Source organism: Rhinopithecus bieti, unplaced genomic scaffold, assembly GCF_001698545.2.
Source record: "Rhinopithecus bieti isolate Rb0 unplaced genomic scaffold, ASM169854v2 scaffold_11933, whole genome shotgun sequence".
Lineage (NCBI taxonomy): Eukaryota > Metazoa > Chordata > Mammalia > Primates > Cercopithecidae > Rhinopithecus > Rhinopithecus bieti.
In genome coordinates, this window is record NW_016806995.1 from 1497932 (window position 1) to 1521862 (window position 23931).

General features: G+C 44.8%; 1 protein-coding gene and 1 long non-coding RNA gene across 3 annotated transcripts in view; one reads left to right on the top strand and one right to left on the bottom strand.

Annotated features, from left to right (window-relative positions):
* Window positions 1–16285, bottom strand: part of LOC108534389 (uncharacterized) — a 37283-nt gene extending 20998 nt beyond the window's left edge. The window contains exons 1-2 of the long non-coding RNA XR_001886961.1: window positions 16193–16285; window positions 6458–6638 (exon numbers count right to left, since the gene is read on the bottom strand). This is a non-coding gene — a long non-coding RNA (uncharacterized LOC108534389). The remainder of the gene's footprint in view (window positions 1–6457; window positions 6639–16192) is intronic.
* SVOP (SV2 related protein) overlaps window positions 1–23931 on the top strand; it is a 114165-nt gene that overhangs the window by 15954 nt on the left and 74280 nt on the right. For both annotated transcript variants that reach the window (XM_017879721.1, XM_017879722.1), the window contains exons 2-4: window positions 16275–16435; window positions 20625–20710; window positions 21786–21884. In XM_017879721.1, coding sequence (XP_017735210.1) covers window positions 16275–16435; window positions 20625–20710; window positions 21786–21884 — 346 coding nt within the window. The remainder of the gene's footprint in view (window positions 1–16274; window positions 16436–20624; window positions 20711–21785; window positions 21885–23931) is intronic.

Genomic DNA, 23931 nt, shown 5'->3' on the forward strand with positions numbered 1-23931 from the left:
AATAAAGGCTCTTGCTCACGTTCTCCTTCTATTACCTCTGCCTCCTGACAAACCATGGGGTTGCCGTGTGTGCCCCTTATAGTGTGGCATGCCCCTTCTTCTTGGGATCTGTAAGTATGACAGAGTATATCTTGCCAATGGCTCACATCTCATAATCTCTCAGCCTTGCCATACCTAAATAATATTAAAACCTATATTTAAAAAATGCTTTCTGGGGTGGGCACAGCGGGTCATGTCTGTAATCCCAGCACTTTGGGAGGCTGAGGCAGGTGGATCACCTGAGTTCAGGAGTTTGAGACCATCCTGGCCAACATGATGAAACTCCATCTCTACTAAAAATACAAAAATTAGCTGGGCGTGGTGGCAGGCAGCTGGAATCCCAGCTACTCAGGAGGTTGAGCCAGGAGAATCTCTTGAATCTGGCAGTGGGAAGTTGCAGTGAGCCAATACTGTGCCACTGCACTCCAGCCTGGGCAACAAGAGCCAGACTGTCTCAAACAAAACAAAGCAACCCGCTTTCCTCCATTGATTCATCCTCTTGTGGGAGAATGTGCCAAGTGACCTCAAAACTCAACTCTGATCATCTTCCACCATCTCGCTACTACTTGAAACCCCTCCATGGCATCCCACTGGTCTTAGGACAACACAGAAAATCCTCACTGTGACCTCCAGGGCTCTGTGTGATGCCAGCTATCTCTCTGACCTATGTTCCCTGGTCCCACCTCCAGACCTTTGCACTAGCTGTTCTCTCTACTCCTCCCTTACTTGTGTGGGACCGTCTTTGTCCCCTTGATCTCTCCTTGGGGAGGTCTTTTCTGATCACTCACTTTTTTGCTTTAGGCCTCAGTTTTCTCATCTGTAAAGTGGGGACAGCAATGGCACCCACCTTCTAGGGCATGAGGGTTCCTTGGGTACCATTGTTGTCCCCACTTGGCACCCTGTTTACTTCCTCCTCAAGATATATTTCCTTTGCAAATCGATAATGATGTGTTTGTTTACTTGTATATTAGCCACCTTGCCAACCAGAGCATCCACTTCTCGCGGTCAGGGACCATGTCAATTTCATCCTCCACTGGACCCCAGCACTCAGCATAAGTCAGCCCTCAATAGATGCTTATGGAAATACCGAATGGTGCTGCTAGGCTCTACCAGATGCTCTCGATAGATAGACACCTTTGATCTCCATGGCTACCCTGTGAGGTAGGGATTACCATTTCCATTTTATAGGTGAGGAGACTGAGGCTCAGAGAAACACATTAACCTACCCAGGGTCACACAGGTACTGAATGGTGTGGGTAGGGCATTCAAACCCAAGTCAGTCTGTTTGCCAGAGTTTGGCTCTCTTATCTATTCTGGCGGACCACCTCTCCAACTCTGAATGCCACCCACAGATAATCACAGCTTAAACTTCCTTTTCAGTCTGACAGCTTGAACTCTGATAGTCTGAACTCAAGGGATAAAACTCCAGAAGCCCAGATGAAAAGAGAAAACTTCCCTACTTAAAATACCTGGCTGAGCGCAGTGGCTCACGCCTGTAATCTCAGCACTTTGGGAGGCCGAGATTGGATCTCTTGAAGTCAGGCGGATCACTTGAAGTCAGGAGATCGTGACCAGCCCGGCCAACATGGTGAAACCCCGTCTCTACTAAAAATACAAAAATTAGCCGGGTGTGGTGGCGGATGCCTGTAATCCCAGCTACTTGGGGGGCTGAGGCAGGAGAATGGCGTCAACCCGGGAGGCGGAGCTTGCAGTGAGCCAAAATTGTGCCCCTGCACTCCAGCCTGGGTGACAGAGTGAAACTCCATCTAAAATAAAATAAAATAAAATAAAATAAAATAAAATAAAATAAGATACCTGAATCAGGGCTGGGCATGGTGGCTCACACCTGTGATCCCAACACTTTGGGAATCACTTGAGCTCAGGAGTTCGAGACCAGCCTGGGCAACATAGCAAGACCTTGTTTCTACTAAAATTAAAAAAAAAAAAAATTCACTAAGCATGGTGGCAAATAGCTGTAGACCCAGCTACCTGGGGGACTGAGGTGAGAGGATTGCTTGAGCCTGGGAAGTCGAGGCTGCAGTGAGCCCAGATCTGCACTCTAAGCTTGGGTAACAGAGTAAGACCCTGTCTCAAAAAAATGAACAAATAACGATACCTGAATCAAGTCACAGGCCCTAATTTAAGGTACCGAGGAAAATTCTATGGTGGTACAAACAAGATCTTTAGGTTGACAGCTATTTCCTCAAGTTCTTCTCTTCCTTAAATAGTAAAATTATGTAAAACAAATGTTCCCTGCTATTTTGGTAAATTATATGCTATATATATACATATACAACAAATGGCAAGAGATTGTGAGCCAGCCTGTTTTGAAGCCTTCATATATTTAACATATGCCACTGCTATTTTCTTTTTCTTTCATATTACTTTTTTTCCCCTTGGGAAATCTTGGCTCATGTACTTGATAAATTCTTTTAGGGACCCGACTGATTCAAAATGCAGACTGGCTTTCTGAGGACTGCATAATTTAACGTCAAAGGTCCTTCTTTATTTCTGTTTTAAAACAAAGTTTAATAAACACAGGTGCCGTCGCTTCTTGTGGTTTGCCAGCGAAGACATGTGAGCAGGTCCAGGTTTAAAACTGCAGGGAGGTTGGGCTCTGTGGCTCATGCCTGTAATCCCAGCACTTTGGGAGGCCGAGGCAGGAGGACTGCTCAAGCCCAGGAGTTTGAGACCAGCCTGGGCAACACAGTGAGACCCTAACTCTATAAGAAATTTAAAAATTTGCGGGATATGGTGGCGCACGCCTGCAGTCCCAGCTACTATGGAAGCTGAGGCAGGAGGATCACTTGAGCCCAGGTGTTGTAGGGTGCAGTGAGCTTTAGTGCACTCCAGCCTGGGTGACAGAGCAAGACCCTGTCTCAAAAAATAAATAAATAAAACTGCAGGGAGCTAAGCCATTTTCTCAAAGTCACTTTTTACAAGGGTCAATGTACTCCAAACTCAAGGTAGAGAGGTGACTTGGAGAAGACAGGTTGCTGGAAGCTCGTATTTCCTCATTGCTCACAATTTTCCTATTCATCAAGCTCAGTTAATACTCGCGACCATCTGTAAACCAGCTGTCATCCCCACTTCACAGACGAAAGCAGAGCATAGCCACACTTAACAGCATGCTGCTCCATCAACTAGAGCATGGTCAATAGTTGCTGTTGTTATTTATATTTATAGTAAGAACAGTAGATACCCAGTTTAAAAATATCAAATATTACAGAAGGGTCCAAAATGAATAAGCAAAAAAAAAAAAATGTGTCTTCTCTCAAAATTTCCCATTCCCATCCAGTTATCCTCCCCAGAAGAAACCAGCATTAGACTTCTTACATGTCCTTCCCAAATGTCTGTGATTGTCTAAGCGTAACTCCTCTAGAGCAATATTTCTCAGGCTTCAGCATGCACACAAATTGCCTGGAGACTGGTTACAATGCAGATACTGATTCGGTAGGTTTGGGACAGGGTCTGAGACTGCGTTTCTTGCATTTCTTGTTTTTTTATTTTTATTTTTATTTTTTGAGACAGGGTCTTGTTCTGTCACCCAGGCTAGAGCGCAGTGGTGAAATCACAGCCCACTGCAACCTCAAACTCCTGGGCTCAAGTGATTCTCCCACTTCAGCCTCCTAAGTAGCTGGGACTACAGGCAACACCGCTACGCCCGACTAATTTCTGTATTTTTTGTAGAGATGGAGGTCTCACTTTGTTACCCAGGCTGGTCTATAGCTCCTGGGCTCAAGCAATCTTCCAGCCTCAGCCTCCCAAAGTGCTGAGATTACAGGTATGAGCCACGACACCTGACCAAGATTCTGCCTTTCTAACAAGCTCCTAAGGGATTGCTGGAGCCTCTGGTTCAGAACCACACTTAAGTTTTTTTTTTTTTTTTTCTTTTTTGCGATGGTGTCTAGCTCCGTTGCCCAGGCTGGAGTGCAGTGGAGCCATCTTGGCTCACTGCAGCCTCTGCCTCCTGGGTTCAAGTGATTCTCCTGTCTCAGCCTCCCAAATAGCTGGGATTGAAGGCACGAGTCACCATGCCCGGCTAATTTTTGTATTTTTAGTAGAGACGAGGTTTCACCATGTTGACCAGGCTGGTCTCAAACTCCTGACCTCAAGCGATCTGTTCATCTCAGCCTCCCAAAGTCCTGGGACTACAGGCATGATCCTCCGCATCTGGCCGGGACCACGCTTAAGTTTTAGAGTATCAAGGACCTAGCTCTCAGGACCATATTATACCACTTTTTCTTTTTGGAGAAACAGAGTTTCACTTTATTCTCCAAGCTGGTCTCAAACTCCTGGCTTCAAGTGATCTTCCCACTTCTGCCACCCAAAATGCCAGGATTGTAGGCATGAGCCACTGTGCCCAGCCCATTTTATAGCACATTTAATAATGAGTCTCAACAATCTTTCCCTGTTGACCCCTACAGATCAGCGTGTGTGTGTGTATGTATGTATGTGCATGTGTGTGTATGTTTCTTGTGGTAAAATACATGTAAAGCAAAATTTGCCATTGACAGTTTTTTTTTTTTTTTTTTTTTTTTTGAGACAGAGTCTACCTCTGTTGCCCAGGCTGGAGTGCAGTGGCGCGATCTCAGTTCACTGCAACCTCCCCCTCCCAGGTTCAAGCGACTCTCCTGCCTCAGCCTCCTGAGTTGCTGGATTACAGGCATGACCCACCACGCCCGGCTAATTTTTGTATTTTCAGTAGAGACAGGGTTTCACCATGTTGGCCAGGCTGCTCTCAAACTCCTGACCCCAAGTGATCTGCCCTCCTGGGCTTCCCAAAGTGATGGGATTACAGGATCATAAACCATTTTAAGTGTACAGTTAGTGGCATTAAGTACATTCACAATGTTGTGCAACCATCACTATCATCCATCTCCAGAATTTTTTCATCCTCCCCAACTGTACCCATTAAACACTAACTCCCTGTCCTCTCTTCCCCCCAGCCCTGGTAACCACTATCCTGCTTTCTATATCTGTGAATGTCACTGTTCTAGGTCCCCTCACATCAGTAGAATCCTCATATAGGTAGAATCCTTTTGTGACTGGCTTACTTCACTCCGCATAATATCTTCAAGGTTCTTCCATGTTGTAACCTATGTCACAATTTCTTTTCTTTTTAAGCCTGGATAATACTCTATTCTATGTATTGTTCACATTTTGTTTATGCATTTATCTATTGGATGTTTGTGCCTTTTGGCTGGTTGTTTCTGCCTTTTAGTTATTTTGATACAGGCCAACTTAAACATTTTTAACATTTTTATTTATTTATTTATTTATTTTATTTATTTTTTAAATTATACTTTAAGTTCTAACGTTTTAATGATTTATTTTGATTTTCTTTGAGACAGGGTCTAGCTCTGTTGCCCAGGCTGGAGTGCTATGGTGTGATTGTGGCTCACTGCAGCTTTGACCTCCCAGGCTCAAATAATCCTCCCACCTCAGCCTCCCGAGTAGCTGGGACCACAGACATGCACCACCATGCCCAGCTAATTTAAAAAAATTTTTTTGTTGTGATGAGGGTCTCATTATGTTGCCCAGGCTAGTCGTGAACTCCTGGGATTGATCAAGCAATTCTCTTGCCTTGGCCTCCCAAAGTGCTGAGATTACAGGCATGAGCCACCGTGCACGGCTGTAAAAACATTTAAAAAGTGGATGCGCTATATCCATTTAATCACCCCTGTCCCAGTGATCATTTCTAGTGTTCTATTATCACACTCAAAGCTGCAAACAGCATGCTAGCAGCAGAAGGGACTATAGCGGGGGGCTGGGACTGGAGACACTGAAGGCAGATGACTTTGCCAAAGCCTGGCTTAGCCACTTACTGTGTGACCTTGGGCAAGCCTGCAGCCCCTCTGCACTTAAGTGTCCTTATTTGTAAAATAGGGATAGTGAAAGTGCATATTAAATAAGATAATCCACAAGGCACTGAACTCTGCACCAGACACATGGCAAACTAACAGTCCATATCAGCTGTTCTTTATTCTTATTATTTTTTTGACAGAGTTCTCCATGTCACCCAGCCTGGAGTGCAGTGGTGTGATCTCAGCTCACTGCAACCTCTGTTGCAGTGAATCGCCTCACTGAGGCGATTCTCCTGCCTCAGCCTCCTGAGTAGCTGGGATTACAGGTGCCCGCCACCATGCCCAGCTAATTTTTGTATTTTTAGTAAAGACGAGGTTTCACTATGTTGGCCAAGCTGGTTTGAAATTCCTGACCTCAAATGATCTGCCCGCCTCGGCCTCCCAAAGTGCTGGGATTATAGACCTGAGCTGCTGTGCCTGGCCCCGTATCAGCCATTATCGGTATTGTAAGTCATTGCCTACTTGTTTCCATCCCTGTAATGAATTGCCAGCAGAACAAAGCTGGTGGCAGCACAAGACATTTAAACATTGTGAAAGATATCACAAATTACCTTCCAAAAGGCTGCAGTGGTCGCTATTAGTCCACAGAAGGAAGCAGGGAGCCGTGGATGGTCCTTGCGGAGAAGATGTGACAAAAGGAATATTCAAGGAGGATGATCAGGCCACACAGCGATTTCTTTCTGTGATGTCCTCAGAGTCAAGGGTGCTGATCCATTGACCTTGCCTTCATCCCTGAAGATGAATTGAGAGTGCACGCAAACATTCATGTCCTTCCTTCCTGGGATATTTCTCTATGTGTCCATCTTCTGTGAATACCTTAGGGGACTGTTTACGTTTTTGATTTTGGGGTTGCTTCTTCGGGACTGGGGGTCCTACTCATTTGTAGTTTCCTTTCTGTAGCCCATTTCACACCACCCCTCATTGAGTGGGTTCCAGATGTGAAATGTCACTCCCACCATGAGCCTTTCTCAGCACCCAGTTTATTTTATTTGCAGCATTTCTTACAATGTGCAAACCATCTATATAGTGATGTCCATATGTAATCACTATTTTTGTTTTTAAAATTCTTATCTCCTCCTGGTAGACTATGGGCACTGCAGAAAGGCGTTGAAGTCTGATGACCTTCGTGATCCCAGCAGCACCTTTGGGCCTGGCACAAAGCAGGTGCCCATTCAATATTTCTTGGATAAGGGATTCCAATAACATCCATAGCAGTGCTAAGAGTTAAGGATTTTTTTTTTTTTTGGTGGCAAAATGCACATAACATAAACTACCATTTTAACCTTTTTTTCCCCTGCGAAATGGGGTCTTGCAGCCGGGCACCATGGCTTACATCTGTAATACCTGCACTTTGGGGGTACGAGGTGGGTGGATCACCTGAGGTCAGGAGTTTAGGACCAGCCTGGCCAACATGGTAAAACCCTGTCTCTACTAAAAGCGCAAAAGTTAGCCGGGGGTGGTGGTGCGCACCTGTAATCCCAGCTCCTTGGGAGCCTGAGGCTGGAGAATTGCAGAGGTTGCAGGGAGCTTGGGTGATGGAGTGCGACTCCGTCTCAAAAAAATAAAAGAGGGGGTCTTGCTATATTACCCAAGCTGGTCTTGAAGTCCTGGCCTCAAGCAGTTCTCTTGCTTCAGGCCATCCACCTAGCTAGGATTACAGACACATGTGCCACCCAACCCCCCACCCCCACATGCCTGGCTCTATTTTGACCATTTTATTTATTTTTTATTTTTTTTTCCATCTTAACCATCAATTAAAGCGTGCAATTTTACAAGGTTACACAACCTTCATCTCTATCTAGTCCCCAAAAGGAGACTCCCCACCCATTAATCTGTGACTCCCCATTCCCTGGCAATCCCCCAATCCCTGGCAGCCACTAATCTGCTTTCTGTCTCCATGAATTCTGGACACTGCATTTAAGTGGACTCATATCTATGTGAACTTTTGTGACTAGCTTCTTTGCTCAGTGTAATATTTTTGAGGTTTAGCTGTAATGTAGCATGTGTCAGTAGTTTCAGGAGGTTTCTGTTTATTCGTTTGTTTTGTGTTTTAGAGGCAGTGTCTCTTTCTGTTGCCCAGGCTGGAGTGCAGTGGTGCAATCATAGCTCACTGCAGCCTCGACCTTTCAGGATCAAGTGATCCTCCCACCTCCGCCTCCTGAGTAGCTAGGACTACAGGCACACACCACTGTATCTGGCTAATTTTTAAATTATTTGTAGAGATGGGGTCTCTCTATTTTGCCCAGGCTGGTCTTGAAGCCCTGTACTCAAGTGATCCTCTTGCCTCGGCCTCCTAACGTGCTGGGATTACAGGTGTCAGCCACTGCACCCCTGAGGACTTTTCTTTTTTCTTTTTTTTTTTTTTTAACAGTGATGTGCTACAGCCTGATGGTACCAGTTCTAGAGAGCAGATGGATTGTTAAATATGCAAGAATTTGGGGAGCCTGTTATTTAATCACTGACAGGCTGAAACAAGCCATTGTGGGAGTATCTAGGACACAGATATTGGCAAATGCTACAAATCAATATTGTTGGGGGAGGCTATTTGAGAACCAGTTTATAGGCACACAGCTGGCTTTAAAGCACCCCATAATCTCTATCAGTATCCCTGAGAAGTTACCGGAACTAAATACCTACTTTGGTTTACTTCTTTATTTCTTTAGAATCAGGATCTCACTCTGTTGTCCAGGCTAGGGTGCAGTGGTGCAATCATAGCTCACTGTAGCCTCAACCTCCTGGGCTCAAGAGATCCTCTTGCCTCAGCCTCTTGAGTAGCCAAGACCACAGGTATGTGCTACCATGCCTGGCTAATCTTTTTTTTTTTTTTTTTTTTTTGTAGAGATAGGTCTTACAGGCTAGGGATGATGGCTCACGCCTGTAATTCCAGCACTTTGGGAGGCCAAGGCAGGTGGATCACTTGTAGTCAGGAGTTTGAGACCAGCCTGGCCAACACGGAGAAAGTCTGTCTCTACTGAAAATACAAAAATTAGCCAGGTGTGGTGGCACATGCCTATAATCCCAGCTACTCAGGAGGGTGAGGCACAAGAATTGCTTGAACTTGGGAGGCAGAGGTTGCTGTGAGCCAAGATCTTGCCACTGCACTCCAGCCTCGGTGACAGAGCAAGATTCTGTCTCAAAACAAACAAACAAAACCCGAGATGGGGTCTTGCTGTGTTGCCCAGCCTGGTCTTAAACTCCTGGTCTCAAGCAATCCTCCTGCCCTGGACTCCTAAAGTAATGGGATGTGAGGCGTGAGCCACCATGCAGACCTCTTAAATACCTATTTTGAATAAAACAGTGTCCTTGCCTGGCAAGTACTGCTTAAGAGATGTCCTGGTCCCACCTTCTGACCAGATATCCAGGCCTAAGGCAGTCTGTTGCCAAGCCTTTGCTCCTAAGTGACACCTGCCTTCCAGCTGCAAGGGATGCCCCAGCTCCAGATGGCAGGGTGTTTGCCTGAGTCCTGTGTCACAGGCCTCTCAGGGGAGGAGGGTGAGCTATAGACACCCAGCTCAGCCAACAAGAGAGTGGGGACTCCTTGGTGCTTAGTCCCTCAGTGCATCTCCTTCATGATGGGGTTGGGGGCAGGGGAACAGCAGAATCGCTTGCCTGCCTCTGATGCACGAGAAGAACAGTCCCCAGATCAGTGATGTCAGCAGCACCTGGGAATGCACTCCAAGTGTAATGGTTTGGCCCCAGGTCACACCTCCTGAATCAGACCTTCTGGGGGCAGGGCCCAGCCGTCCATGTTGTGACTAGCCCCGTGGAAGTTCTGAGACTGCATCCAGTTCAAGAACCCCTGGAATCAAGTGACAGTCCAAAGAGCTGTCAACCAGGCTGGAGTGGAGCTGTGCCTTTTGATTCTTGCTCCAGAACACACACCGTTTTCCACTCTCTGACAAGCCTGCCCACACAAGCCAGCTCAGTTTAGACCTTGCCCTCGTTCCTGAGATAGATGAATGCCTGGGAGAGGCACTGACTTGACACCCAGTGACTAGGACTGAAGGCGCTCTTACCAATGACCACCAAACTGAAGCCTCAGCTTCTTCCAACTGTGTGACCTAGGCCAACTGCCATAACCTGAGCAACCACTTCCTCGTCTATAAAATGGTCTAATAACCGTACCTAATTCATAAGCTGATTGTTAAGGTAGCAGGAGATAATATAAAGGGCTTTGCATAGCTCTTGGCTTATAGCAAATGCTCAATAACTAGTTGCATGGTTTGAGGGCTATTATCCAAGGAGTTCGAGGAAGGGGAATTCAATGATGAATCCCTCACATTGGTCTTGTACTTTACAATTAATTTGTGTAATAACTCTGCAGGAGCTTCTTTGTAGCAGATACGGTTGGTGCCCTTTGCAGATTCCTTTAGCAGGCTGGCACTCCCCCAGCTATTGCCAGTGTTGGTTCACAACTGTAGCTCCCTCTGGATTGCCCCTGGTGGAGGGGAGCCACCTTGTCTGGGAGATTATGCCCTCCACTGCTGGGGGTGGCGTAGCCAAGGACTGACTGATATGAGGGTGTAACAACCCAGCCCTCACATCCCCAGGTGGGACCTTCTCGGTGGTATGAGTCACACTCCAGAGCTCCCTGTGTGGTCAGGCTGAGGCCAGACCTCAGCAGGAACTACATCTTTTCTTAGCTTCCTCCTGCCTCCTCCTGCTTCCCAGTGGGTTTCTCTGAGAGTATTTCCTTAGTAAATCTCTTGCACAAACATCCCCATCTCATTGTTTTGCAGAAACAGAAAAATCCTAATCCCAGCACTTTGGGAGGCCAAGGCGGGAGGATCGCTTGAGGCCAAGAGATTGAGACCAGCCTGACCAATACAATGAGATCCCTGTCTATACGAAACAAACTAACAAAAAGCTGGGTGTGGTGGTGCATGCCTGTAGTCCCAGCTGCTCAGGAGGCTGAGGCAGGAGGATCACTTGAATCCAGGAGTTTGAGGCTGTGGGGAGCTATGATAGTGTCACTACACTCTAATCTGGGTGACAGAGCAAGACATTGTCTCAAAAGAAGAAAAGGAGTGTGGGCACAGTGGCTCTTGCTTGCAATTCCAGCACTTTGGGAGGCTAAGGCAGGCCGATCACTTGAGGTCAGGAATTCGAGAGCAGTCTGGCCAATATGGTGAAACTCCATGTTTACTAAAAATACAAAAATTAGCTGGGTGTGGTGGCATATGCCTGTAGTCCCAGCTACTCAGGAGGCTGAGGGAGGAGAATCACTTGAACCTGGGAAGCAGAGGCTGCAGTAACCCAAGATCATGCCATTGCTCTCCAGCCTGGGCATCACAGTGAGATGTGAAAGAAAGAAAAGAAAAAAAGAAAGAAAGACAAAAAGAAAGGAAGAAAGAGAAATCTACCTGAAGATTCATATAGAATCTTTTAAGGTTCACTGAATGACTAAAGTGATCTTGAAAAATGAGAATGAAATTGAAGTTCTCTCATACTTTCCGATTTCAAAACTTACTACAACTTATTTAGGTGTGACTTAAGGATAGACACGCAGATCAATGGAATAGAATCCAGAGCTCAGAAATAAATTCTCGAATCATATGATTTGATTAAATGATTTTCAAAATGGTGCCAAGATCACTCAGTGGGGGAAAGGACAGTCTTTTAAACAGATGGTATTAGGAACACTGGATGTCCGTATGTGAAAGAATGAAGTTGGATTCTTACCTAACACCATATACAAAAGTTAACTCAAAATGGATCAAAGACCTAAACCCATAAAAGTTTAGAAGAAAGTATAGAAGAAAAGCCTTATGATATTGGATTTGGCAATAATTTCATGGATATGACACCAAAAGAACAGATAATAAAAATAAAAGTAGATATATTGGGCTACATCAAAATTTAAAACTTTCAGCCTGGCATGGTGGCTCACACCTGTAATCCCAGCACGTTGGGAGGCAAAGGTGGATGGATTGCTTTAACTTGGGAGTTCAAGATCAGCCTGGCCAACATGGTGAAATCTCATCTCTACAAAAAAACACAAACAAACAAACAAAAAACCCAAAAACATCCAAAACAAAAATTAGTCAGGCATGACGGGTGTGCACCTGTAGTCCCAACTACTCAGAAGGCTGAGGTGGGAGGATCACCTGAGCCCAGGAGGTCGAGGCTGCAGTGAGCCATGATCACGCCACTGCACTCCAGCCTGGATGACAGAATGAGATCCTGTATTAAAATTTTTTTTTTCAAACTTTGGTACATTCAACGATCACAATCAATAGAGTAAAAAGGCAATCTAATGAATGGGAGAAATTGTTTGCAAATCATATGTCTGATAAGGGATCTGTATCCAGAGTATAGAAAGAAGCACAACTCAACAACAAAAAGTTAAACAATCCAATTTTAAAATACGCAAAGGACTTCAATAGACATTTCTCCAAAGAAGACAAACAAAGGGCCAATAAGCACATAACAAGTTGCTCGATATTAGGAATATGCAAATCAAAATCACAATGAGATACCAAATGAGATACCATCTCACACCCATTAGGATGGCTGTTACCAAACAAATGGAAAATAACAAGTATTGGCAAGGATGTGGAGAAATTGGAATCTTTGTGCTTTGCTGGTGAGAATACAAAACGGTGCAGGCACAGTGGAAGACGTTCTGGCAATTCCTCAAAAAATTAAACATAGAATAACTCTTTTATCCAGTAATTCCACTTATGGGTCTATATCTAAAATAAGTGAAAGCGGGAACTCAAATAGATATTTATATACTCATGTTCATTACAGCGTTATTCACAATAACCAAAACATGGAAACAACTTGTGTCCATCAACAGATGAATGGATCAGCAAAATGTGATCTGTCCACACAATGAAATATTATTCAGCCTTAAAAAGGAGAGAAGTTCTGCAATGTGCTGCAACATGGATGTGCCTTGAAGACATTATGCTAAGGGAAATAAGCCAGACACAAAAGGAAAAATACTGTATGATTTCGCTTATCTGAGATCCCTAGAGGAGTCAAATTCATAGAGACAGAAAGTAGAAGGGTGCTTGTCAGGGGCTGAGTAGGGGAAAATGGAGCATTGATTTCTATGGGGACAGAGTTTCAGGTGAAACTTAATGTCACTGAACTGTACACTTAAAATGGTTAAAATGGCAAATTTTATGGCATGTATATTTTACCACGATAAAAAAAGAATCTGTTTCATGATTTTCTTCTAGGACACCTCACTTATGGCACAATTATTACACCAATGTATAGAAGAGGTAAACTGAGGCTCAGAGTGACTATTTGTTTGTCTTATCCAGTGGGGATAATAATAGTCTCCACCTCTCAAGGTTACTGTGAGGATTAAATCGAATAATGATGCCTATAAAGCCCCCCCACCACCATCAAAGAAGAGCATTGGTGACAGAGTGAGAACCTGTATCTTATGGTATCTCGTTGTGATTTTGATTTGCATTTCCCTAATATGGAGCAACTTATTACGTGCCTATTGGCCCTTTGCCTGTCTTCTTTGGAGAAATGTCTATTGAAGTCCTTTGCCTATTTTTAAATGTGAAATACTTGTGAAGATGTGAGTGATGGAGACAGGGTGGCTTCAACTGAACTAGGGACAAATGTTGGCGATTTCACATGTCTAATCCTTTAGTTAAACAGCAGAAACAAAGATTTCACTCATTGTTACGTGTGTAATTTTATATGCTCGAAATGTCTCAAAATAAAATATCTTTATAAAAAAATAGAGTAAATGGGAAGCAATGGAAGAGTTTGAAGAGATATTACCCTCTCACTGGCCAGGAATACAATGTTTTAAGCCAGATGAAACTGCGGTAGAATCCTAGCTCCATGCCTGTTTAGTTATGGGACTGTGGGCAAACCATGTGAGTTCTGGGGCCTCAGTGTTCTTGTCTGTAAAATGGTGATAATAATATGAACTTCAGAGAGGTGCTATGCAGATCGAGTGCACAGAAAACAGCTGGAACTTGCACAGAGCACAAACTTGATTCTATTAGAGGTGACTGGTAGATGGGGTGAAATGTTAGCACCAAGCTTCAAACCCGCCAGTCTGTCTGCCAGCCCTGTGCTGGGCCCTGCATTTCCAGCCAAGACGAGCCCGACAGCTCAGGTTTTCCAAGCCCAGCCTTGCCAAGGAGTGGAGTTTCAGGAGTTTACAGAATTACTGTGATTTGATCTGTCTTTTCTCTTCTAGAACTTCACAAGCAGGGCATGTTCCCTGTGCTTCTGAAATCTAGAGATTTACCCTTTCTATGCCAGCGCAACAGTTATTCTTTGGTGAAATACATGGAATGATGCAATCGTTAATAATAGCAGTATTTTGAACTTAAATATTTCTCTTTATTTACGTTTTAAAAACATGGATCAAATGTGTACTCCATCTGCTCATATACTACCTCTGTTATTCATGCCCCATGTAACTCCAGACTTTTTTCTTTTTCTTTCTTTCTTTTTTTTTAAACAATTAAAAAAAACCCAGGATCTTGCTCTGTCACCCAGGCTGGAGGGAGTGGCGCAATCTTGGCTCACTGCAACCTCCACCTCCTGGGCTCAAGCAATCCTCCCACCTCAGCCTCCCAAGTAGCTGGGACCACAGGTGCACACCACCATGCCTGGCTAATTTTTGTATTTTTTTGTAGAGATGGGGTTTTGCCATGTCACTCAGGCTTGTCTCGAACTACAGGACTCAAGTGACCCTTTTGCCTTAGCCTCCCAAAGTGTAGAGATTATAGGCGTGAGTGAACATGCCCAGCCAGACTTTTTTATTTTCCTTTTCCTTTTATTTTTTCCTTCCTTCCTTCCTTGCTTCCTTCCTATTTTTCTTTCTTTCTCTCTCTTTCTTTTCTTTCTTCCTTTTTCTTTCTCTCTCTCTTTCTTTCTTTCCTTTGTTTCTTTCTTTTTATTTTTCAGATAGGGTCTCTCTCTCTGTTGCCCAGGCTGGATTGCAGTGGTATGATCACGGCTCACTGTAGCCTCAACCTTCTGGGCTCAAGCGATCCTCCCACCTCAGCCTCCCAAGTAGCTGGGACCACAGGCACACACCACCATGTCCAGCTAAGTTTTTTACTTTTTGTAAAGACGGCATCTCACTATGTTGCCCAGGCTGGTCTTGAACTCCTGTGCTCAAGCAATCCTCCCACCTCAGCCTCCCAAAGTGCTGGGATTACAGGCATGATCCACAGTACTCAGCACCCCAAACTTTCTTCAAAAAGTCTGTAAGGACTCAAAGCCGTGATAGAAAGGACTTGCACATTCGGTATCACTATCCCCTTGAGAAACAGGTCAGAACACATCTGTCTTGTCAGTGCTATAACCCCAAAACCCACCCTAGGGCTGGCAGACAGCAGGAGTTTTGTGTTTGAGAGTGACAAAGTTGGAAGGAGACAGGTAATTTTGCCCCTGAGTTCCAGAAGAAGAAACGACTTCCCAGAGAATCAAAGCTTCCTAGAGAGGAACAAGCAACAGCATAGTTTGAAGGAACATATTGCATGAGAGTGGGACCCATGGGGTCTCAAACTCAAATGCCTACAGGGCCTGACAAATGGGGCCATGAGCCAAGTAAGAGGAACACAGAGCAAGTGCAAGGATAACTAGCAAAAGACCCTTAGGGCTGGAGATAATCTAGAGAAGAGGAGACAGTGGTCAACTGTGGAGTGCATGACCCATCTAAAATTGGGGACAGGGTGGGCCAGGGGCCACCACTGCCCAGACCTAGCACAATTCCAGTGCAGGAATGTGGGCTTCAGACAGCGAGATATTCTACTTTTTCCAAGAGACATTGGGATTCTGGCTTTTTATGTGAATTTTCCCAATTTAAAAATTTTGGCACCAAGCGTGGTAGCTCGCACCTGCAATCCCAGCACTTTGGTAGGCTGAGGAGGGAGGATCACTTGAGCTCAGGAGTTTTAGACCAGTCTGGGCAACATAGTGAAACCTTGTCTCTATTCTAAAAAATGGCATCCTCTTTAAACTTTTAGAAATATGGTGTGAGCAACTTTTTGTGGGCCTAATATGACCTTTAGATGACCAAAATGTTAGATCTAGACAGATGAGTCTAAAATCTGAAACAGATGTACTCACAAACAGTATTCTGGCCTAAAACAAAGATATCCTCAATCACAACCTACTACGTGAATAGGAAACCCTGAAATTGGGCAGTGCCCAATCTGCTCAACTGTACATGGCAGTCTTGACATTATAACTCTTGAAGTTATCACTCTCCCCAACCCCAGTCCAATTCAACAGAAATGCTAACCCCCATTCGTCAACTCTCCAAACCATGAGAAGAAGTCTTTCACCTGTCTTGGTCACTAGAACTGTGCAGCAAGGCCATTTGGGGGAAGCTCTAGCCATCTTGACCAGATTTGTTCTGTTCTCTAGGGTTGTGAAATTCCGTCGCACAGGTGAGAGTGCAAGGTCAGAGGACGACACGGCTTCAGGAGAGCATGAAGTCCAGATTGAAGGGGTCCGCATGGGCCTAGAGGCTGTGGAGCTGGATGATGGGGCAGCTGTGCCCAAGGAGTTTGCCAATCCCACTGATGGTGAGAGGGCCCTGCAGTTGGGGAATCAGCCTGAGCCACTGTCAAGGTTGCCTCCCCAGCAGGCAATTGCAGAGGGCTCTTGTGAAGGGGCAGTTGGGAGGGCCCAGAGGGCCAAGGGGTGGAGCTGGAAGTGGGGACTGAGCCTACATGGCTTACTTCAGCAGGCAAGGTTACATCACAATCCCTGCCAGTCAGCATCATTGTACATCCCTTGGCTGAGGATGGCAGTAACAATGATGATGATGATGACAAAGATGATGATGGTAATGATGATGATGGTGGTGATGATCATGATGGTGATGATCATGATAGTAATGTGATGATAGTGATGATGATGGTGATGATGGTGATGATTATGGTGATGGTGATGATCATAGTGATGAAGATGGTGATGATAAGGATGGCAATGGTGATGATAGTGATGATGATGAAGATGGTGTAGATGATGGTAATGATGATGAAAATGATGGTGGTGGTGGTGATGATGGTGATGATAGCGGTGGTGATGATAATGATTGTGGTGATAATTATGGTGATAGTGATGATTATGGTGATGATGCTGCTGATGGTGATCATGATGATGATTATGATGATAGTGATGAAGATGGTGATGATAAGGTTGGCAATAGTGATGATGATAGTGATGATGATGATGAAGATGGTGGTTATGATGGTGATGATGATGGTGGTGATGATGATCATGATGGTGGTGATGATGATAATGAAGATGATGGCAATGGTGGTGATGACGGTGATGATAGTGGTGGTGATGATGATAGTTGTGGTGATAATGATGGTGATAGTGATGATGGTGATAGTGATGATTATGGTGATGATGATGGTGATCATGATGATGATGATAATGATGAAGATGGTGATGATAAGGTTGGCAATGCTAATGATGATGATAGTGATAGTGATGATGATGATGAAGATGGGGTTATGATGCTGATGGTGATGATAGTGATGATGATGATGAATATGGTGGTTATGATGGTGATGATGATGATAGTGATGATGATGGTGGTGATGATGATGGTGGTGATGCTGAAGATGATGATGGTGGTGGTGGTGATGATGAAGATGATGGCCGTGGTGGTGATGATGGTGATGATAGTGGTGGTGATGCTGATAGTGAAGACGGTGATAGTGATGATGGTGGGGATGACAGTGTAATGACAGTGGTGGTGATGTTGGTTATGATGATAGTGCGATGGTAATGGTGACACTGATGATGGTATGGGAGCAGCTAACATTGGCTGAGGATTTACTCTTTGCCAGGCACTGCTCTAACCAGTTTACATGTTTTATCCATTTAATCCTCACAACAGTTCCAATTGGATCTATTACCAACATCTTCCCCATTTTGCAGGTGAGGAAACTGAAGCACAGAAGGGTTAAGTATCTTGCTGAGGGTTATACAGCTAGGAATTAGCGAATTTGGATTTACGCCCAGGCAATCCGGCCTCAGAGCCCACATTCTTACCCATGACCTTGTGCTGCCTCTGAGGTAGTGCTGTGGGACCTGGTCCCCAGCTTCCCTTGCTTCTTGATGTTGATGAATGAAAACATTCCATGCATTCCTGAAAAGCCTCAGATTCCAAATCTAAGAGAGGACTAATGACGTGAACGCACAGCCTATTGTTGGCAGAGATAACGTGGCAATAACAGGGGATGGAGGGAAGCTGAGGCTTTACTCTCAGTCTGATCTGGGCTCTACTCCCAACTCTGTGAAACACAGGGCAAATCCATGTCCTCCTCTGTAAAATGGGGCTAATACTAGGCCTTAACTCATAGGATTGTGATGGGGATTAAGTGAAATAATGCACATCTAGCTTTTGGCACAGTGCCTTGCAGATAGTGAGCACTCAGTAAATGCCCCACAATAGTGTTACTACTGTTCTTCTTATGGATGATATATTTTGCTGGAGGAAACCACAACCTGCTAATGTGATCAACACCAGCTCACACTTCTGGAGAAAATTATGATTGACATACAAGGCCCATGGTTGAAATTCCAAAAAAATGACACCTCCCAGCAGGGGCTGATGAGATCCTTGGAGGTCACCCATGGGGCCACCCAAGCATCCTCCTTTAGTATTTTTATTTTTTTCAGATGGAAACTCACTCTGTCACCCAGGCTGAAGTGCAGTGGTGCAGTCTCAGCTCACTGTAACCTCCGCCTCCTGGGTTCAAGTGATTCTCCTGCCTCAGCCTCCTGAGTAGCTGAGACTACAGGCATGCGCCACCACACCTGGCTAATTTTTGTATTTCTAGTAGAGACGGGGTTTCGCCATGTTGGCCAGGATGGTCTCAAACTCCTGGTGTCAGGTGATCTGCTCGCCTTGGCCTCCCAAAGTGTGCAGCCACCGCGCCCAGCTGTATTTTTATTTCTTAATTAACTGTTCATTTTGGAATTATTTTAGCTTTGCAAAAAAAAGTGCAGATATAATATAGACAGTTCTCACATACCCTTTACCCAGCCTCCCCTAATGTTAACAACTAAACTAAAAAAATTAACTTTGGTGTGCTACTATTAGCTCAGCTCCAGACTTTATTCTGATTTCATCAGTCATTGCAGTTGTGCTGTTCCCAGATACAATCCAGCATAGCACATTGGGTTTAGTGTTTTAGTTTAGTTTAGATTTTTTTTTTTTTTTTTTTGAGACAGAATCTTGCTCTGTCACCCAGGCTGGAGTGCAGTGGCATGATCACAGCTCACTGCAACCTTGAAACCTTCCTGGCTCAAGCCATCCTCCTCCCTCAGCCTCCCAGGTAGCTAGGACCATAGGTGTGAGCCACCACTCACAGCTACTTTTTAAAAATACTTTTAGTAGAGATGGGGTCTCAATATGCTGCCCAGGCTGCTCTGAAACTCCAGGTCTCAAGTGATCCTCCTGCCTCAGCCTCCCAAAGTGCTGGGATTACAGGCATGAGCCACCGCATCCGGCCGTCTTTTAGTTTCAAAACACTTATTAGTTTATAAATTATATCTGTGTTTTTTTCTGAGCATAAAAATAACACCTGTTTATTTGGAAAGCATTCAGACATTAAAGAAATGCTCAAAGTAGGAAAGTGAGTGTTGTTTTCAAAGATGAGACTGGTAAGCAGTTTGTAAGATGTCCACTTAGTCTTACTTTCCCTGCTTGGCACACACACACGTATATACATTTTATCACAAAGACAGCTCCTACGGCACATACCTCTCCACAACTTTCGCTTTTCACTTAACAACATAGCGTGCACATCTTTCCACTGGAGTGCAGATGGAATTGTGCCTTTCAAAAGTATTTCAGGCCAGGCATGGTGGCTCACATCGGTAATCCTAACACTTTGGGAGGCTGACGTGGGAAGATAGCTTGAGCTCAGGAGTTCAAGACCAGCCTGGGCAACATAGTGAGATCTCATCTCTACAAAAATAGAAAAAAATTAGCTGGGCATGGTGGCATGGGCTTGTAGTCCCAGCTACTTGGGAGACTGAGGCAGGAGGATGACTTGAGCCCAGGAGATCGAGGCTGCAGTGAGCTATGATTATACCACCGAGCTCCAGCCTGGGCAACAGAGCAAGACGTCTCAAAACAAAACCAAAACAAACAAAAAAGTACTTATTTTTTTTTTTCTGGCCATGGAAGTAATAAATTGTAAAAGGAAGTTAATTCTCATATAATTTTTTCCTTCCTCCCTCTGACAACAAACAAATTAAACCATAATTCAAAGTCTTGTATATATTCTATGGATAGATACATGTGCATATATATACACCCACATGCATACATTTCCAAGAACAGAACCATGCTAAATACCTTGTTGTCAATGTTGTTGTGTTTTTAAACATTAATTAACAACATACTTTGTGTATCTTTCTATATCTGCACATTCTTGTTAACAGTTGGGTCATATTTCATAATGTGGATATTTAATAATTTATATATGTATAATATCTACTTAATAATTTATTTAGCCAACCCCCTATTGATGGATGTTCTGGATTTTTCCATTTCTCCCACTGTAAGTCATGCTGCAGTTGTAGGACATCACTTCACATTGGAATATGTTCCTAGGATAAGTTCTAAAAGCAGCATGTGCTGCCTTTAATTAGCTTGGCTGGGGACCACCCCAGAAAACCCCACACTAGGACAACTGCAAGGTGCACTGATTCCTTCCTTCCCTCTCCCTTTCTCCTTCCCAGATACTTTCATGGTGGAAGATGCGGTGGAAGCCATTGGCTTTGGAAAATTTCAGTGGAAGCTGTCTGTTCTCACCGGCTTGGCTTGGGCAAGTATTTCCGGGGGTAGTGGCTCAGCCTCCAAGAAACCCCCATGCTGCTCAGCTGGGTTTCCATGGTCTGCAAGGAAGGACACAGTTCTTTGCACATGGAGCCTTTGCTTGAATTCCAGTCAACAAAATTTATGTGGCATGATAAGTGGTGATAATGAGGTCTGTGCTTGAGGAGAGCTGGGTGTGCTTGGCAGTTGTCCCCAAGGAGGAGTTGAAGTTTCTGGCTAATTAAGTGGCTTTCAACTCTTTGGGCTCAGGGCTACTATGAGATTATGATGTCAGCTGTAGACCTCTCCCTAGAAAAGCAGGCATAGATTAAAAATGTGCCTTCTGCTTCAAGACTCTCATGCTCCCTCATTCAAATCCCCTAGCTATGGCAAACAGCACAGCCAAACCTTTAATATACTTGAAATTAATTTTTGTGACTGGCAGGAGATGGTGATCTAAATATATATTTTTCCAAATGGATCGTCAATTTCACCACAACATTTCCCCCACTAATTGGAAAAGTTGCCTTTATTGTGTACCAAATTCCCATGGCCACATAGGCGTGCTTCTAGATTCCACGTCTGTCCTAGTCTGTCTAGTCTCATAAAGGTACATGATGTTTAATTGCTGGGGATTCCGAGTCTGTTTTAATGTATTAAAAGGTCACACTTGTTAACTATACTGACAATTATATTCTATTCTACATGAACAAATGACCTATAAGCCAAAGACAAGCCAGTCTTTAATTGCACTGAAAATATCATTGTCTCTCTGCCTCTATAAAAATGTTTTTTTCTCAGATTTTAGAAATACGTTTTCCCACTTCGTCTGCAACTTGTCCATATTTTTTAAAACACAAAAAACACATGAAAGTAATATAAAATGTCTCTTTGTCTGTTCCTGCAATGGTAATGCATGGTTTTAACTGCTGGAGCTTTGAGTGTGGTTTGGTGTGCAGCAGGGCACTTGGCAGCGGGTAGAGAGGGGTGCACTACAGTCTCTGTCTCTGGGGTTATGGACTTGGCCAGCCTTCCCCAGCACCAAGCAGCATCCTGGCCTCATGATGTCTCCCTCCTCTCTGCAGATGGCTGATGCCATGGAGATGATGATCCTCAGCATCCTGGCGCCACAGCTGCATTGCGAGTGGAGGCTCCCAAGCTGGCAGGTGGCATTGCTGACCTCGGTAGGCAGCCCAGCAGCTCCCTCCTGTTGCATACAGTTCTGCTCCGCTGGGGTGTCCTGCGGAATATCTCCCTTCTCCTGCTGCTGAAGGCTCAGCCAAAAAGAATTAAGCCCTGATGGCAACACTGTCCCATCCCCACCTCACGTATCCTAGCAGGTTTACAGCCAACTCTACTCCACCCGGAGGTCCAGCTACTTGGGAGGGTGTCCCAGGCATCCTGTTCTATTGCTGGGAGCTTGAAACCCACCTGTGCATATCACTTAAACTCTATATGCCTGTTTTCTTGGCTGCAAACAGGAGATGCCAATCCCCACACTCCTAGGATGATTTGAGGACTGGAAACAACACAGTGCCTGGCATAGAGTAGGTGTTCAATAAATTGGAGCTATTGCTCCCTGGAATTAAGGCCTGAAGGAGGAGGCTGCAGTCACTTTTTGTCAGGGACAGATCAGCAGCAACCTCTTAAAAGAGAGAGGAATGGACCGGGCGCAGTGGCTCACGCCTGTAATCCCAGCATTTTGGAAGGCCGAGGTGGGTGGACCACCTGAGGTCAGGAGTTTGAGACCAGTCTGACCAATATGGTGAAACTCCGTCTCTATTAAAAATACAAAAATTAGCGGGGCATGGTGGCAGGCACCTGTCATCCCAGCTACTTGGGAGGCTGAGACAGGAGAATTGCTTGAATCCAGGAGGCAGAGGTTGCAGTGAGCTGAGATTGTGCCATTGCACTCTGGCCTGGGTGACAGAGCAGGACTCCACCTCAAATTAAAAAAAAAAAAAAAAAAATAGAGATTGAGAGAGAGGAATGGCCGGGCTGGATAAGAGGATAAAAATGATAATCACAAAAGCTAATACTTACAGAGCATTTACTGTGCAAAGGCCTTTACCTACATTGCATACAATATATGTATAACGTACATGTGCTCTTTAATCCTCACAGACCTATGAGCTAGGCACTATGGTTAGTTGAGCAAGATGAGGCACAGAGAGGTTAATCACTTGCTCAAGGTCTGTGATCTCCATCAGTGTTGGAGTCATTGCCAATTCAGGATGCCTCCCAGAACGTTGTTTTTTGTAGATAACTGTTCTGGAATGGCCTGAGTGCCTTCCACACAGCATGGCCCAGTCTGATATTAGCAATAAGGTTGTGAAGTTCAGTGGGAAGAGTTTCATGGCACATACACCTGTGTTTTTGTGGTTTAGTCACCTCCAGATGTGTGACCTTGAGTGAGGCACTTGATGGCTATATTTTGTGGCCTGCAAAATGGGGGTGATAATGCCTGTTTTTCTGTGTATTTTGTTAAACACACAGCCCCTAGCACACACCGGGGGCTGAGTCCATGATACTTGTTTTTTATATTCCTCCTCACCAATATCTCCTAAAGAGTAACTGCAGGCTGGTCGCGGTAGCTGATGCCTGTAATCCTAGCACTTTGGGAGACTGAGGCGGGCGGATCACTTGAGGCCAGGAGTTAGAGACCAGGCTGGCCAACTTGGTGAAACCTCATCTCTACCAAAAACACAAAAATTGACTGGGCATGGTGGCACGTCCTGTAATCCCAGCTACTCAGAAGGCTGAGGCAGGAGAATCACTTGAACCCAGGAGGCTGAGGTTGCAGTGAGCCGAGATCTCACCACTCCACTCCAGCCTGGGCAACAGAGTGAGACTCCATCTCAAATAATAATAATAATAATAACTGCAGGTCTGTGTTTTTGCAATGTAGGGCCTTTCTGGTCTCCAATTTACTGAGCACTTATTTTGGACCAGGCTAATGGTTTTGCATACATTACCTCTTTAACCTTCTCAAACCTATGAAAGAGGTGCTTTTATTACTGTCACTTCTACAGATAAGGAAACTGAGGTTTAGAGAGGGGCATTGACTTGCCCAAGCTCAGACAGCCTGTAAGAGGCAGAATCGAAAGCCAGGCCTGGCAGGCTCCGAGCCCCTGCCTCGGGCTACTTTCTTGTGGTATGAGGTTTAGACTTGTAGACTAGGTAGAGCCATTAAGTCTCATGGGTGAATTTTCTATGGAAAAGCTAGAGTCC